Source organism: Octopus sinensis, linkage group LG29 (assembly GCF_006345805.1).
Source record: "Octopus sinensis linkage group LG29, ASM634580v1, whole genome shotgun sequence".
Taxonomy (NCBI): domain Eukaryota; kingdom Metazoa; phylum Mollusca; class Cephalopoda; order Octopoda; family Octopodidae; genus Octopus; species Octopus sinensis.
The window spans coordinates 15307530-15321117 of NC_043025.1; the positions used below are offsets into that span (position 1 = coordinate 15307530).

Genomic DNA, 13588 nt, shown 5'->3' on the forward strand with positions numbered 1-13588 from the left:
CACAGTAAGAGCATGCCTCTTCATTTCTTGAGTAAGCTGAGGGTCTGCCATTACTATTTTCTGACCAAAGATTATATAGAGTTAACAAAAAATGCAGCAATGATCCAAAAAGTATATCCTCAAATACCTTACACACCCTATGTATATATAAATATATATATCTGTAATATATGATATGTGACAATTATTCAGTTGCCATAATAAAACTCTGAGTTTCAGATGTCGGGGCAACCAAATAATTGTCACATATTACAGATAAATTCCTCTATTTACATAATGAGGTCTCATTCATTCTTTTGTTGTCTTACCATTACTATTAATACATATATATATATATATATATATATATAATGTTTGAAGTGGGGTACAGATATTGTATATTAAAAAAAAGAAGGCAGTTAGAATTTGGGTAATTCTTTATTTGTGTTGTTGTTTGTTGATGAGGATTTTTCAAAATAAATTTTATAAGTTTCTTGGTTTTTATACAAATGGTGAGGAGGGGAGGGAATGGAGGAAAGATAGGGAGGAAGCACTCTCCATTTGTATAAAAAACGAAGAAACTTTCTAGAAAATTTATTTGGAAAAAATCTTCATGAATGGATGACAGCACTAATAAAGAATTATCCAAATTCTGACTGCCTCATATTCTCTCTCTCTCTCTCTCTCTCTCTCTCTCTATATATATATATATATATAATATATATATAAATATTATATATATATATATAAAAAATAGAAGTTGAAAATGCACTGGGAATAGTTAAAATATTTTTTATTAATCGATTTAAGCTTTAACCGGTTTCACAGTTTACACAGATTTTCTATTTGAACTTTTTGAAAATCTGTGAAACTCGTTAAAGCTTTAAATATATTAATAATAAAAAATATTTTAACTATTCTCAGTGCATTTTCAACTTTTATTTTTCCTATATTTCTACCCATGTGGAATAGAATAATTTTGTTTTTTACTTACATACAGGCTGCGTAAGGTATTTGAGGACAGATTTATGTTTATAAAAAAAACAGATATATGATAACAGATAATAACCTTATTTATCAGAAAATGCTTTGAGGATAGAAATAAACCTTCTTTTCTAAAATGTTATTCAATAAAGCCACCTTCAGCTTCAACAACTGCTTCTATATGAGATCTACATTCTCGAATCAAGTGATCCTTGTTCATTTTGGACATTACTCTGACTATGGCAGCTTTCAAAGAATCTTTGGTGTTATGGGCATGTTCATTGACCTCTCTCTCAACAATGCTCCACATGGATTAAGATCTGGGGAATTAGGAGGCCAAATGTTAGGGGTTGTGTGATCATGAAAACTTTCAACCATCCATTCTTGTGTTACTAGAGCCATGTGTGATAGTGCAGAGTCTTACTGAAACACATATGGCCTTCCACTGCATACACCGTCTATCCAGGGCTTAGCAATTATTTCCAGGATCTCAATGTAGACAGCAGAGTTAACTCTAAGTCCTTGTGGGAAGAAGTAAGGAGGCATCACATGTCCTTCATTGCTAACAACTTGTAAAACCATGACAGTTGCAGGAAATTTTGTATGCATAACACTTGAAACTTCAGAAGGGTCTGCACATAACCTGTCTGTCATTTCTTCTGTTAACTTTTTGATCTTGGTCAAAGATTTTCTCGTTTGAGAAAAACCAAATCAAATCTTCTTCTGCTGAATTTTTCAGTTTGTTTAAGAGCCTTTTACATCTGATGTAGTGATTTTCTTTTGCTTTTTCTGACAAATTGACCTTTCCTCATCATATAAGACTTATATCTGATGTCTTTGTGGACAACATTTCTGACTGTTCCTTCTGACACATGAAGATCTTTCGCAATTGACCTCAAGGACTTTCTGAGATTGTAATCAATAGTCTGTTGAACTTGTTGGATAAATTCAGGTGTTCTTAAGACTTCAGAGCATTTAGAATGCTTTTTATGCTTTGATACTGGTGATACATTTCCATCTTCAGTCTCTAACTCCTTACAAACTTTGTAGACGAAAGATCTGGCAACTTTTAAAAATCAAGATATTTCTAAATTGCTATGCTCAGCCTTTATAACCACAGTAAGAGCATGCCTCTTCATTTCTTGAGTAAGCTGAGGGTCTGCCATTACTATTTTCTGACCAAAGATTATATAGAGTTAACAAAAAATGCAGCAATGATCCAAAAAGTATATCCTCAAATACCTTACACACCCTATGTATATATAAATATATATATCTGTAATATATGATATGTGACAATTATTCAGTTGCCATAATAAAACTCTGAGTTTCAGATGTCGGGGCAACCAAATAATTGTCACATATTACAGATAAATTCCTCTATTTACATAATGAGGTCTCATTCATTCTTTTGTTGTCTTACCATTACTATTAATACATATATATATATATATATATATATAATGTTTGAAGTGGGGTACAGATATTGTATATTAAAAAAAAGAAGGCAGTTAGAATTTGGGTAATTCTTTATTTGTGTTGTTGTTTGTTGATGAGGATTTTTCAAAATAAATTTTATAAGTTTCTTGGTTTTTATACAAATGGTGAGGAGGGGAGGGAATGGAGGAAAGATAGGGAGGAAGCACTCTCCATTTGTATAAAAACGAAGAAACTTTCTAGAAAATTTATTTGGAAAAAATCTTCATGAATGGATGACAGCACTAATAAAGAATTATCCAAATTCTGACTGCCTCATATTTCTCTCTCTCTCTCTCTCTCTCTCTCTCTCTATATATATATATATATATATATATATATATATATATATATATATATATATATACATACATACTGACACACATGCAAACATTTCAAAAGTATGTAGATGTCATCGTTTTTGAAAGATTTCTTTCTGGAAACAAACTAATGTCATTTGATTCCTTGAAATGGTTAATCTAAGATTTAGCAGACTTGATGTTTTATGCTATTCTAAATGGTTTAATTAATTTGGGTGTCATAACAATGCACAGATAAAATGATATGAGGGGTGGCTATTCACTTTTGAAATGCTTTTGTGTGTGTGTGTGTGTCTCTCTCTCTCTCTCTCTCACTATATATATCTATATATATATATATATATATATATATATATATAAAAATTAGAAAAAAAACATCTTTTATCAATTCAAAATGAACAATTAAATTACACCATCTAGAAAATTACATATAATAGAAATATTAAAATTAAAATAACAATAAAATTTCAATGATTAAGTAAATTGCAAAATAATAATAAAAACGTATACAATTGATAGAATAACGACAATTTACTTAATCATTGGTATGTTATTGTTATTTTAATTTTAATATTTCTATTATATGTAATTTTCTAGATGGTGTAATTTAATTGTTCATTTTGAATTGATAAAAGGTGGTTTTTTTGTAATTTTTTATATATGTATTATATTTTGTGAAATTTGATTTAATATTTCTAAATTGAATTTTTTTCCCTGTAAGTTTGGATTTATATTCCCTCAAATAATTATTATATATATATATATATATATATATATATGAGAGAGAGAGAGAGAAAAGAGTGTTGTAGTTGGCTTGAAGCATTGTAGTACAGAACCAAAATACGAAATTGCAATGCAGAGATGAAACTTGTAAAACCTTTTCTGTATTTAGGGTACAAAGACCCATCTTCAGAAGTGTATAGTCAAAGAAATGTGGTCTCTGTAGATCCTGCCATTTGGGGAGCTGGATGGGACTGTACACTTCTGAAAAGGGAATGGTTTTTTTCAACTTTCATCTCTGCGTTGTTTCTTTTCCACTCACCAAAGAGTTTGGTATTTTGGACAAGTTAGAAAGAAATTCCTGTTACAATTCAACAAAAGAAACAAACACTTCTTTAGTCTTTTCACATTTCAAGGGAGAAAAATTTCCCAAATGAAACTGGTCAGACCCTTGTTTGACAAATCCAGACTCTTAAAACTTTGTTGCCATTTGAACGAATAATTCTTTCCACTTTCATTGCTGGAGATCTTCCTTTGAATTCAAGCAGCGTCCGATGTGGGTTTAACCTAAACTTATATTAAAAGGCTAAAGAAATGAATACAAATTTAACCACTATGCTCTCATATAATCTACAAAGAACATTAGGAGGTAAAAATCAATTCTTATTTTACCCAAAGTAATGAAAAATTAACCACAAAATGATCATCTCAGAAACAGGACAGAACTTTGTTTCAAACCTCTCTCACACACACAGACACACATGTGAAAGGACATTTAATTTTATTTATTTATATATATAATATATATATATATATATATATATATATATATATATACCGGAGTAAACACATAAATGTGAAACAAGGTGGAAAAAAAGAGTACTCAAATACCAGAGGTAGAGTAATATGTTTTATTTAAAAGCAACAGAAATTCAACAAAACCTGTTACTCAGAGTTTCACGTTCCCGTTCGTCGGACAGTTTTATATATACACACACACTTATATATGTATATAGCATTGTTACAGGGTTTTTAAATTTGGCTATTTTCCTTTGTGTAACATGCTTTTTCCCTTTTCAGCTCCTTGTCACAACTCTCACACACAATTCTTGATGACTCGGCATTTATCTAGTTTCATTGGTGGTGGTGGCACAAGTGTGCCATTGTGATTTTCAGTGCCTTAGAGACCCTACTTTAGTTGCTCTGGTTCCATGGAATTTCCAACTTCTGCCCTGTCTGTGTGTATCTGTGTGTCACAGACACCAGTCCATTAAAGCAGTGAATTGCTGCTTCTTTGAGTTCACCAAATTGTCCATTCTTTGGTACCCTCATATCATACACTCTCTGATACTATCATCATTTAACATCTTCTTTCCCCCCCCCACACACACACACACTGTGTTGGATGGAGCGATGGGAACCAACAAGCCGGAGGGTTGCACCAATCTCCAGTATCTGCTTCGGCAAGGTCTCTTTGGCTGTTCCTAATGCCGACCTCTTTACACAGTGGACTGGGTACTTTTTCTTCTATGTTACTGGCACCCGTGAGGTGACCAGATACCCAAGGCAAAGCCCCTCAACCAAGTGGAGTTTTGTATTGAACGATATGAAAGTATGATAAAGAGACAAAAACAAGGGTCTTGCTGAAGTGGGGAATCCTTGGTGTCTCCCATTTGCAAAGAAAGAGGGAGATGTAAGGTTATGGTACAAGAGAGAGAGAATAAGAGCAGGGCTGTGGTTCTCAGATATTTTGTTAGCAATGGACCCCTTTGGTGCCTCTTTTACCTGACTGGACCCTCATAGTCTTCTATTGGTCTCTTTTTGTTGCACCACTAAGTTATAGTGACGCCAACAAACCAACCCTGTTTATCAATCTCAGTTAATGTGAAGCTTCATAAGTCTTAAGCTACTGGTTTAAAAAATTTTGAAATGTGCATCATATATGATGCATGGACCCCAGGGAAATATGTCCTGGGTATCACGTGATAAGAAAGGACAGGCAAAAGGTGTAAACGAAAAAGATCATCATCATCATTGTTTGACCGTGGTTGAGACAGTGGAATTTACCATGCTACGCCAGACTTCACGGTCCATCATAGCACTACGGAGGGTCCTGTTGCTGGATGCCTGTATCCCTGGAGATTACATCAGGGTAGGAGATTACATCGGATCCTACTACTGGTAAACTGTAAACCAGTACAACCTGTGTCAGTGGGGAAGAAAGGGCTTCTTAGCCATAGTGAAGGCAATCTGTCTAGGGAGATAACCTTACAACAAATCACTCGGTCCATAGCTTAGAAATACTGGGTTGACGTCCAGCGGGAACAGCTTTGTTTCATGGAGGAGGAAAGATCTTCTTTAGTGCTTGGTTGTACAATGCTTTCCAATGTGTGTAGTAGCAGCGCTCGCACACATTATTAGCCATTTGAAAAGACTGTGGAATTTACAACGAAAACGAAGTGGACCAGCTTTTAAATTTGGTTAAAGAAATGGTTGTGTCATGGAGATGTAATTAGTCCAGTTTCAATGCAAAGCCACAGGTCAAGTCATTTCCTGTTAAACAAGGACAACACCCCAACGTTTGGTGTTCTCCTTAAATTTTCTAATCTCTGAGGTTTTTTTGTTTCAGGGAGGTTTGGGGGTATTGGGATCTTTCTTTCTTTTTTAACTGTCAACTAACGTTGGTTTATTTTGTGCCAGGAACTTGATGTCATAGAGAAACAAGACCAATCTGACACAGAGCAGGTACCGATTCCCAAATTCCTCACCACATGACCCTCTCATCCTTCTCCTCCGTGACTTCTCTTTTTTGCACTTCATTGCCTTCTCCCATCTCAAACATGCTTACAGATGTGTGTGTGTGTGTGTGTGTACACAGTAAAATATGCATGTGTATACACACTACATAAACGTGGGTACACGTGCACAAACAGATGTTCAAGGTGACCCATCAACATTTTAATGTCCACCTTTTCATGCTTGCATGGATCCGATGGCATTCACAGAGGCAGAGCCTTGATGATGGGATGCCCTTCCTGTCACCTACCCTCACCTGTTTCCAAGCAAGGTAATATTTCCACATGGCTTGACATGATCTTGCAGAAGATTGGAAATGAATGGCATTCATTTTCAACACTCACACACACACACACACACACATAAATAAATAAATAATTTCAAAGGGTGACAAGTTCAACAAGTTCTGTTCAACCACAGAAAATATTTAATCCATAATCGTTAGACGGATGAAATATACATTGTGAATCATCTCACTTCTCAACCAGTCAAAGATTAAACAGAATGTGTTTTGCCAGAGTAATCACTATAAATTAAATACATTCATATATATATATATATATATATATATATATATATATATACATAAAAAAGGAAAATACGCACACTTACATAGTTTTAATATAATTTTTAATATATCGACCGGTTTCGCTATTGCTATTCATATTATGTTTTACTTACTTGAATATATATATATTTTTTTTTTCTTTAGAAGATATTTGGTCCAGTTTGGTCCAAATTTCTTCTTAAGAAAAAAAAAATATATATTCAAATAAGTAAAACATATCATGAATAGCAATAGCGAAACCGGTTGATATATTAGAAATTATATTAAAACTATGTAAATGTGCATATTTTCCTTTTTTAATTTCTTATATATATATATATATATATATATATACACACACACACATACATGCATAAATAGAATAGGTTTCTTTTCAGTTTCCATCTGACAAATCCATCAACAAGGCTTTGGCTGAACTTGGGCTTTCAGTAGAGAAAACTTGTCCAAGATGCTGTGCAGTGGAATTGAACCATGTGGTTGGGAAGTGAACAGCCAAACTTATGTGTATATACACACACACACACACGTGTGTGTGTGTGTAAAGCCTTATATCTGTACAGTATATGTTGGAGATGTTGAAAAGAAACCCCTAAAAGAAGTCACGAACCCACCCCCTTTCGTCCCCTGATTGTTTTGGGAATGCTGACAATATTTCTATCCTGCATGCATTAAACAGTCAACCCTAACCATCATCCACTTCTCCTTCACCGTCACTGATATGACCATCACTCCTCATATGTTTGGTCTGGTATTTGGATGTTATACGTGTGTGTTTAGGATTGTTTTATCTTTTATTTGTTTCAAGTCACTGGGCTGTGGCCATGCTGGGGCAGTGCACTGCCTTGGAGGATTTTCTCCATCAAATTGGCCCCAGTACTTATTTTGTTGTTTTTTATCCCTAAAGTCTGGTATATATTCTGTCTCTTTTGGCAAACCGTAAAGTTACCGGGATGTCAACAAACCAACACCAATTGCTGAGTGGTGAGGAAAGCTGACAAACAGAATTGTATGTGTGTATGTATGTATATATATGTATATATATATATGTATATATATATGTATATATATATATGTATATATATATATGTATATATATATGTATGTATATATGTATATGTGTGTATGTGTGTGTATGTGCATGTACACACACACGCACACAAACGTTTATGTTCTGAGTTCACTTTCCACCAAGGTTAGCTTTACTTCTCATCCTTTCGGGGTCAATGAAACAAGTACCAGTTGAGCCCTGGGGTAGATTTAATCGACAACAGCCTTTTGCCTGCAGTAGAAAGGATTATTATTATTACCTAAAAGAGATCCCAACCATTATTGCTTGTCTTTATTTTGTGAGTTCTTTTATCACCAAAGTCACTGATGCGTGTCTGGTTTTCATGCATCGGAAACAAGAGTTCCTTTCCAACTCACCAATCCTTTTACCAGGATCTCTTTACACACTCCACCAAGATTTCCATCAACATTTCATTATTCTCTCTCTCCCTCCCCTCTCTCTCTGTCTCATGCTTTTTCTCTTTTGTGCTTCATCTCTTTCTCCATCTCCACTTGTGTGTGTGTGTGTGTGTGTGTGTGTGATTGTTCTTTTCAGGTCATCTCTCTAATCAAGGTATTCAAATTCATTCCAGCTGTGACCTAGATAATAGCGTGGGATTTGAGGGAGATTTGGCTGCCACTATACTCTTACTCTTTTACTTGTTTCAGTCAGTTGACTGCAGCCATGCTGGAGCACCACCTTTTTTTTAATCAAGCAACTCGACCCCGGGACTTATTCTTTTGTAAGCCCAGTACTTATTCTATCGGTCTCTTTTGCCGAACCACTAAGTGACGGGGATGTAAACACACCAGCATCGGTTGTCAAGCAATGCTAGGGGGACAAACAGACGCACAAACACACACACACACATATATATATATATATATACATATATACGACAGGCTTCTTTCAGTTTCCGTCTACCAAATCCATTCACAAGGCTTTGGTCGGCCCGAGGCTATAGCAGAAGACACTTGCCCAAGGTGCCATGCAGTGGGACTGGACCCGGAACCATGTGGTTGGTAAGCAAGCTACTTACCACACAGCCACTCCTAATGTACCAGTCTCCTTCTTTGGCTGCTATTTCTCATATGTTTAACTACCTCATAGAGGTCTCCTTCAGTGGCTCATACATATTTTTTAAGTAGGAAGCTGGCAGAACCATTTGCCTGTTGAGCAAAATGCTTGGTGCCATTTCATCCATCTTACCATTCTGGGTTCAAATTCTGCTGAGGTCCACTTTGCCTTTCATCATTTTGGGGTTAATAAAATAAATACCTGCTTTGCACTGGGATCGCTGTAATTGACTTAATCCTCCCCTGAAAATGCTGGCCTTGTGCCAAAATTTGAAACCTTATTAATTATTGAGGCAGTGAGCTGGCAGAATCGTTAGCATCCCAGGCAAAATGCTTGGCGGTATTTCACTCATCACTACATTCTGAGTTCAAATTCCACCAGGGTCAATGTAATCAACTTAACCTCCTCCCCCAAGCTGCCCTTGTGACAAAAATTTGAAATCATATTATTATTATTATTATTATTGCCTCTGGAGGTATTGTTTTCAGTCGCATTTGTTTGTTTGTCTGTGGGACAAGATATCTCAAGAACTGCTGGATGGATTCAGATGAAACTTTCAGGGATGTTTGGCCTTGGAACTGCCACGAACTGATTAGATTTTGGGATTGATCCGGTACCGGACAAGGATACTGGATTATTTTTCCTGTTTTTTTACTTAATTTTTGAGAGTGGTCGATCTCATTTTTAGAATTCTCGTTTGTGAGAGCAGTCGAGTCTATTTCAAATATTCTCATTTCAAAGATCATCTCTGGCTAATTGTTGAGAGGACGTTCGTGTTGCCTTGGCAGAGGTTTGCACTCTCTAAGTGCTCTTATTATTATTATTATTATTATTATTAAGGTGGTGAGCTGGCAGACTTGTTAGCACACCAGGCAAGATGTTTAAGGGCATTCCATCCCGCTTTACATTCCAAGTCAGCTTTGTCCTTCATCTCTTTGCAGTTGATAAAATATATACCAGTTAAACACTGAGGTCAGCTCTAGAAATTGCTGGCCTTGTGCCAAAATTTGAAACCATTATTATTGTTGTTGTTGCTGTTGTTATTTATCGTGTTCTTCATTTTTCTGTGAATACTGCTAATTCCACATTGTGAAATGTCACTTTATATATTTTTCTCTCTTTCTTTCTTTCTTCTTCTCTCTTTCTCTCTCCCTCTTCTTCCTCTTCTTCTTCCTCTTCTCTGTTGTGATTTTCAGTGGCTGCAGATGTGTGATAGCGACGGCGGTGGTGGCTCCCTTGACCTGCAGCTTCCAGACCCCAGTCTGGCTCCCTCGGGCACAGATGCCGTCAGCTCCGACCACTAACACATACGCATACATATATATATATATATATATATATGTATATACATACACAGACACACGGACACTCCATAGCCGTTACTACTACCACCACCACCACCACCACTACTACTACTACTACTGCTACTGCTACTTGTGGTACTACATCTGATTTCTTGCTTGTTTCTTTTTTCTTCTTCTTTGGGCGTTTGGTAAGTGTGGGTTCCAGATGATGATGATGATGATGATGATTATGTTGGCAATGTTGATGTTGTTGATAATGATGATGATGTTGTTTAACCCTTAACTGGCCTCATGCCCAGCAGACCTATAATCAAAGGCATTCCAGCCATGGCGATCTTGTCGATTTTTCTTACATGGCATGGAACTTCCCACAACCTCATTCTCCAATGGGGTTGGTGGCTGTGATGTGGGGGGAGAAGTTTGGCTGCTATGTCTAGCATGCTGAACTTCCACGTAAAGGACCCCACATTTGCTCCTGATGATGAGGATGTGATCATGATTGATGTTGTTGGCCATGTTGATGTTGTTTATGATGATGATGATGATGTCAATACTTCTCTTTTTTCTTGTTATCGTTATTGTGGTGTGTATGGATGTGGGGTAGGGGCAGATGAAAAGACTCTCTCTCTCTCTCTCTCTCTCTCCCTTATCTGTCTACCTATCTTTCCATTTATTCATCTGTCTATCTAGAGACAAATACAGGTATATCAAATACCATACAACGTGAATTGTTGATTTATTAAAACAATCTCTTCCTCTCTCAAGAGGACGTATCATAATTAGCAAATGGTAATTAAGACCACCTCCACTTGAGATGGGGAGATCATCCCTAGAATCAAGAATCCTCCAAAGCTGACATGCCTTTAAAGAAAAGGACAGGCTTACTGTCTGGAGATGAAGAGGACTTATATAAAGCAGAGTAGAAAACGGTTATGGCTGATATAATTTTTATGATTTAACCAAAGACAAGTTCGTGACATGTTCTTTGAAGAACATGGACAAATACAGGAATTCTCTCCGTCTGGATCTTTACTCATCCATCCATCTTACCCTCATGTACTCTTCTTGTTAAACACACTCGTACCCTTTTTCCCAGATCATCTCTCTTTCCAACCACACTCGGACTCACTCTCAATTCTCTTACACTCACACTCTCACCCCCCCTCTCTCTCTCCCTCTCATAAACCCTCCTGTCTACATCACATTTCATATTATTTCATCTGGATACGATCAAACAGGAAAGCTGGATGCAATTATTATTCTTAAGATGGTGAGCTGGCAGAATTGTTAGAGTACCAGGCAAAATGTTTGTTAGCGTTTCTCTTCTGGTTTTACAAATTCTGAGTTCAAATTCCACTGAGGTTGACTTTGCCTTTCATCCTTTCGGGGTTGATGAAATAAAGCCCCAGTCAAAAACTGCAGTTCGTGTAATCGACCACCCTCTCCCCTTGGAATTGTTTTTGCTATGATGGGGCTAGGGCCCACTTTGCTTTTTATCCTTTCATGGTCAACAAAATAAAGTACCAGCAATGGGTTAAATGTAGCATTGACAAACAGGAACAACAGTGTCTTTGATAGGCTTCCTTACAGTCTCCATCTAACCTGGACCGACTCTCAGGCTATGAAGGAAAGGGCCCAAGTGTTGTGCGCTGGGGTTAAACTCAGTACCGCAAAGGCATGAAACGAACCACACGTCTCTTTCCTTATGACACCAGGCTTTGCTTGTTTCTGTTGAACCTAACACTACATCCCCAACTACATTGTCACATCCTCTTTATTTATTTATTCTTTTGTCAACATGACAGTGTGCACTTTGAGGGAGATTTGGCTTCTATTTCTAGCAGGTTAAATAGTATGTTGTTGTCGATGTTGTGCAAATAAATGTTGTAGCATGCACCGCTAGCCGCATGTCATCCTGATGCTTTACATACACATACTTATAATATATATATATACATATATATATATATATATAAGTATGTGTATATCTTATTTTGATATTTCAGTTGCTCTAACACATGAAAACAAACACATACATACATACACACATACATACATATATACTCACACATACACACTCAAGTACACATAGAAACAAACATAGATTTTTAAATGGCTTCCCAACAGCAACTCACATTTCATGTTCAAAGGAAGATATTTGACCTCTTTTGGGTCCCAACACAACTGTCTCCCTTCCTTCAAACTGTCTTGATGCAATGCATTGCAAAAAGTTACTGTGACCTCCATGTTGATGGCTCTCAAAAGGATCGAGTATTTTACAGCCCATTCACAAATGAGCCAAGTTAATGAAAAGCACAAATGGGAGCAGAAGAGAGTGCTCAGGGTCTGCTTATTGCCAAAGATCCCAACATTGCCATCAGGATACAGGACCAGACACTGCAACAGCTTCTGTTTCAAGGGCCCACAGCTTATTCAGTATCTTCCCAAAAAGCCTGAGAGACTTCAAAGCAAAACTGGATCTCCACCTGTCAAGGGTTCCAGGTGAGATTACCTCACAACAGCAGATGAGGGCAGCAGCATCAAACTCCCTCGTTCACCAAATGCTGCATATCACTGGAGATTTCAAGTAAAGGTGCAGCAAAGCTAATGGCAGTGCCCCAGCATGGCCACAGCCGAAACTAATTAAAGAATAGATACTTACATTAACACTTTGACTCAGATTTGCCAAAGGTCACATCTGCTAAGGTGGTCACTTGGATTTCATCATACTGAGTGGTGAGGTCACCACAACTTTTGAATAAGGTTGCTTGTCATTGGATAATGATATGCACGCATTTAAGGTGGCGAGCTGGCAGACACATTAGCGCGCCGGGCGGTATTTCGTCTGCCGTTACGTTCTGAGTTCAAATTCCGCCAAGGTTGACTTTGCCTTTCATCCTTTCGGGGTCGATAAATAAAAGTACCAGTTTCGCACTGGGTTCGATGTAATCGACTTAATCCCTTTGTCTGTCCTTGTTTGTCCCCTCTATGTTTAGCCCCTTGTGGGCAATAAAGAAATATAGATATGCACACACACACACACATGCTTTATTTGCTGATTAAATGAATTTATTTTTACAAATGTATCAAGAATGTGTTGTCGTAATAATTATAGTATGTTACCAACAATAGTGTGTTGTCTTGACTAATTGTTTTTTGTTTTTATTTTTACACGTTTTACCTGTATTTTTTTATTCATTTTATCTCACTAACTTGAGCAGCAAAACATATATATGCTTGCATATACCCATGTATGTATGTTTGTGTATGTGTGTCTGTGTATGTATATATATATATATATATATATATACATACA

The 13588-nt window shown here is 36.6% G+C and overlaps 1 protein-coding gene across 12 annotated transcripts in view; it reads left to right on the plus strand.

Annotated features, from left to right (window-relative positions):
* Window positions 1-13588, plus strand: part of LOC115226081 (huntingtin-interacting protein 1) — a 151992-nt gene that overhangs the window by 117390 nt on the left and 21014 nt on the right. For 6 of the 12 annotated variants that reach the window (XR_005004264.1, XR_005004263.1, XR_005004271.1 and 3 more), the window contains 2 exons: window positions 6180-6224; window positions 10165-10460. The exons of 1 other annotated variant lie outside the window; for it this stretch is intronic. Coding sequence is in view for 1 of the 11 variants with exons in the window: in XM_036514916.1 (XP_036370809.1) it covers window positions 6180-6224 (45 nt within the window). In the remaining 10 variants the exon portion in view is untranslated. The remainder of the gene's footprint in view (window positions 1-6179; window positions 6225-10164; window positions 10461-13588) is intronic. 5 more of the 12 variants (XR_005004267.1, XR_005004268.1, XM_036514916.1 and 2 more) reach the window with 3 other exon arrangements.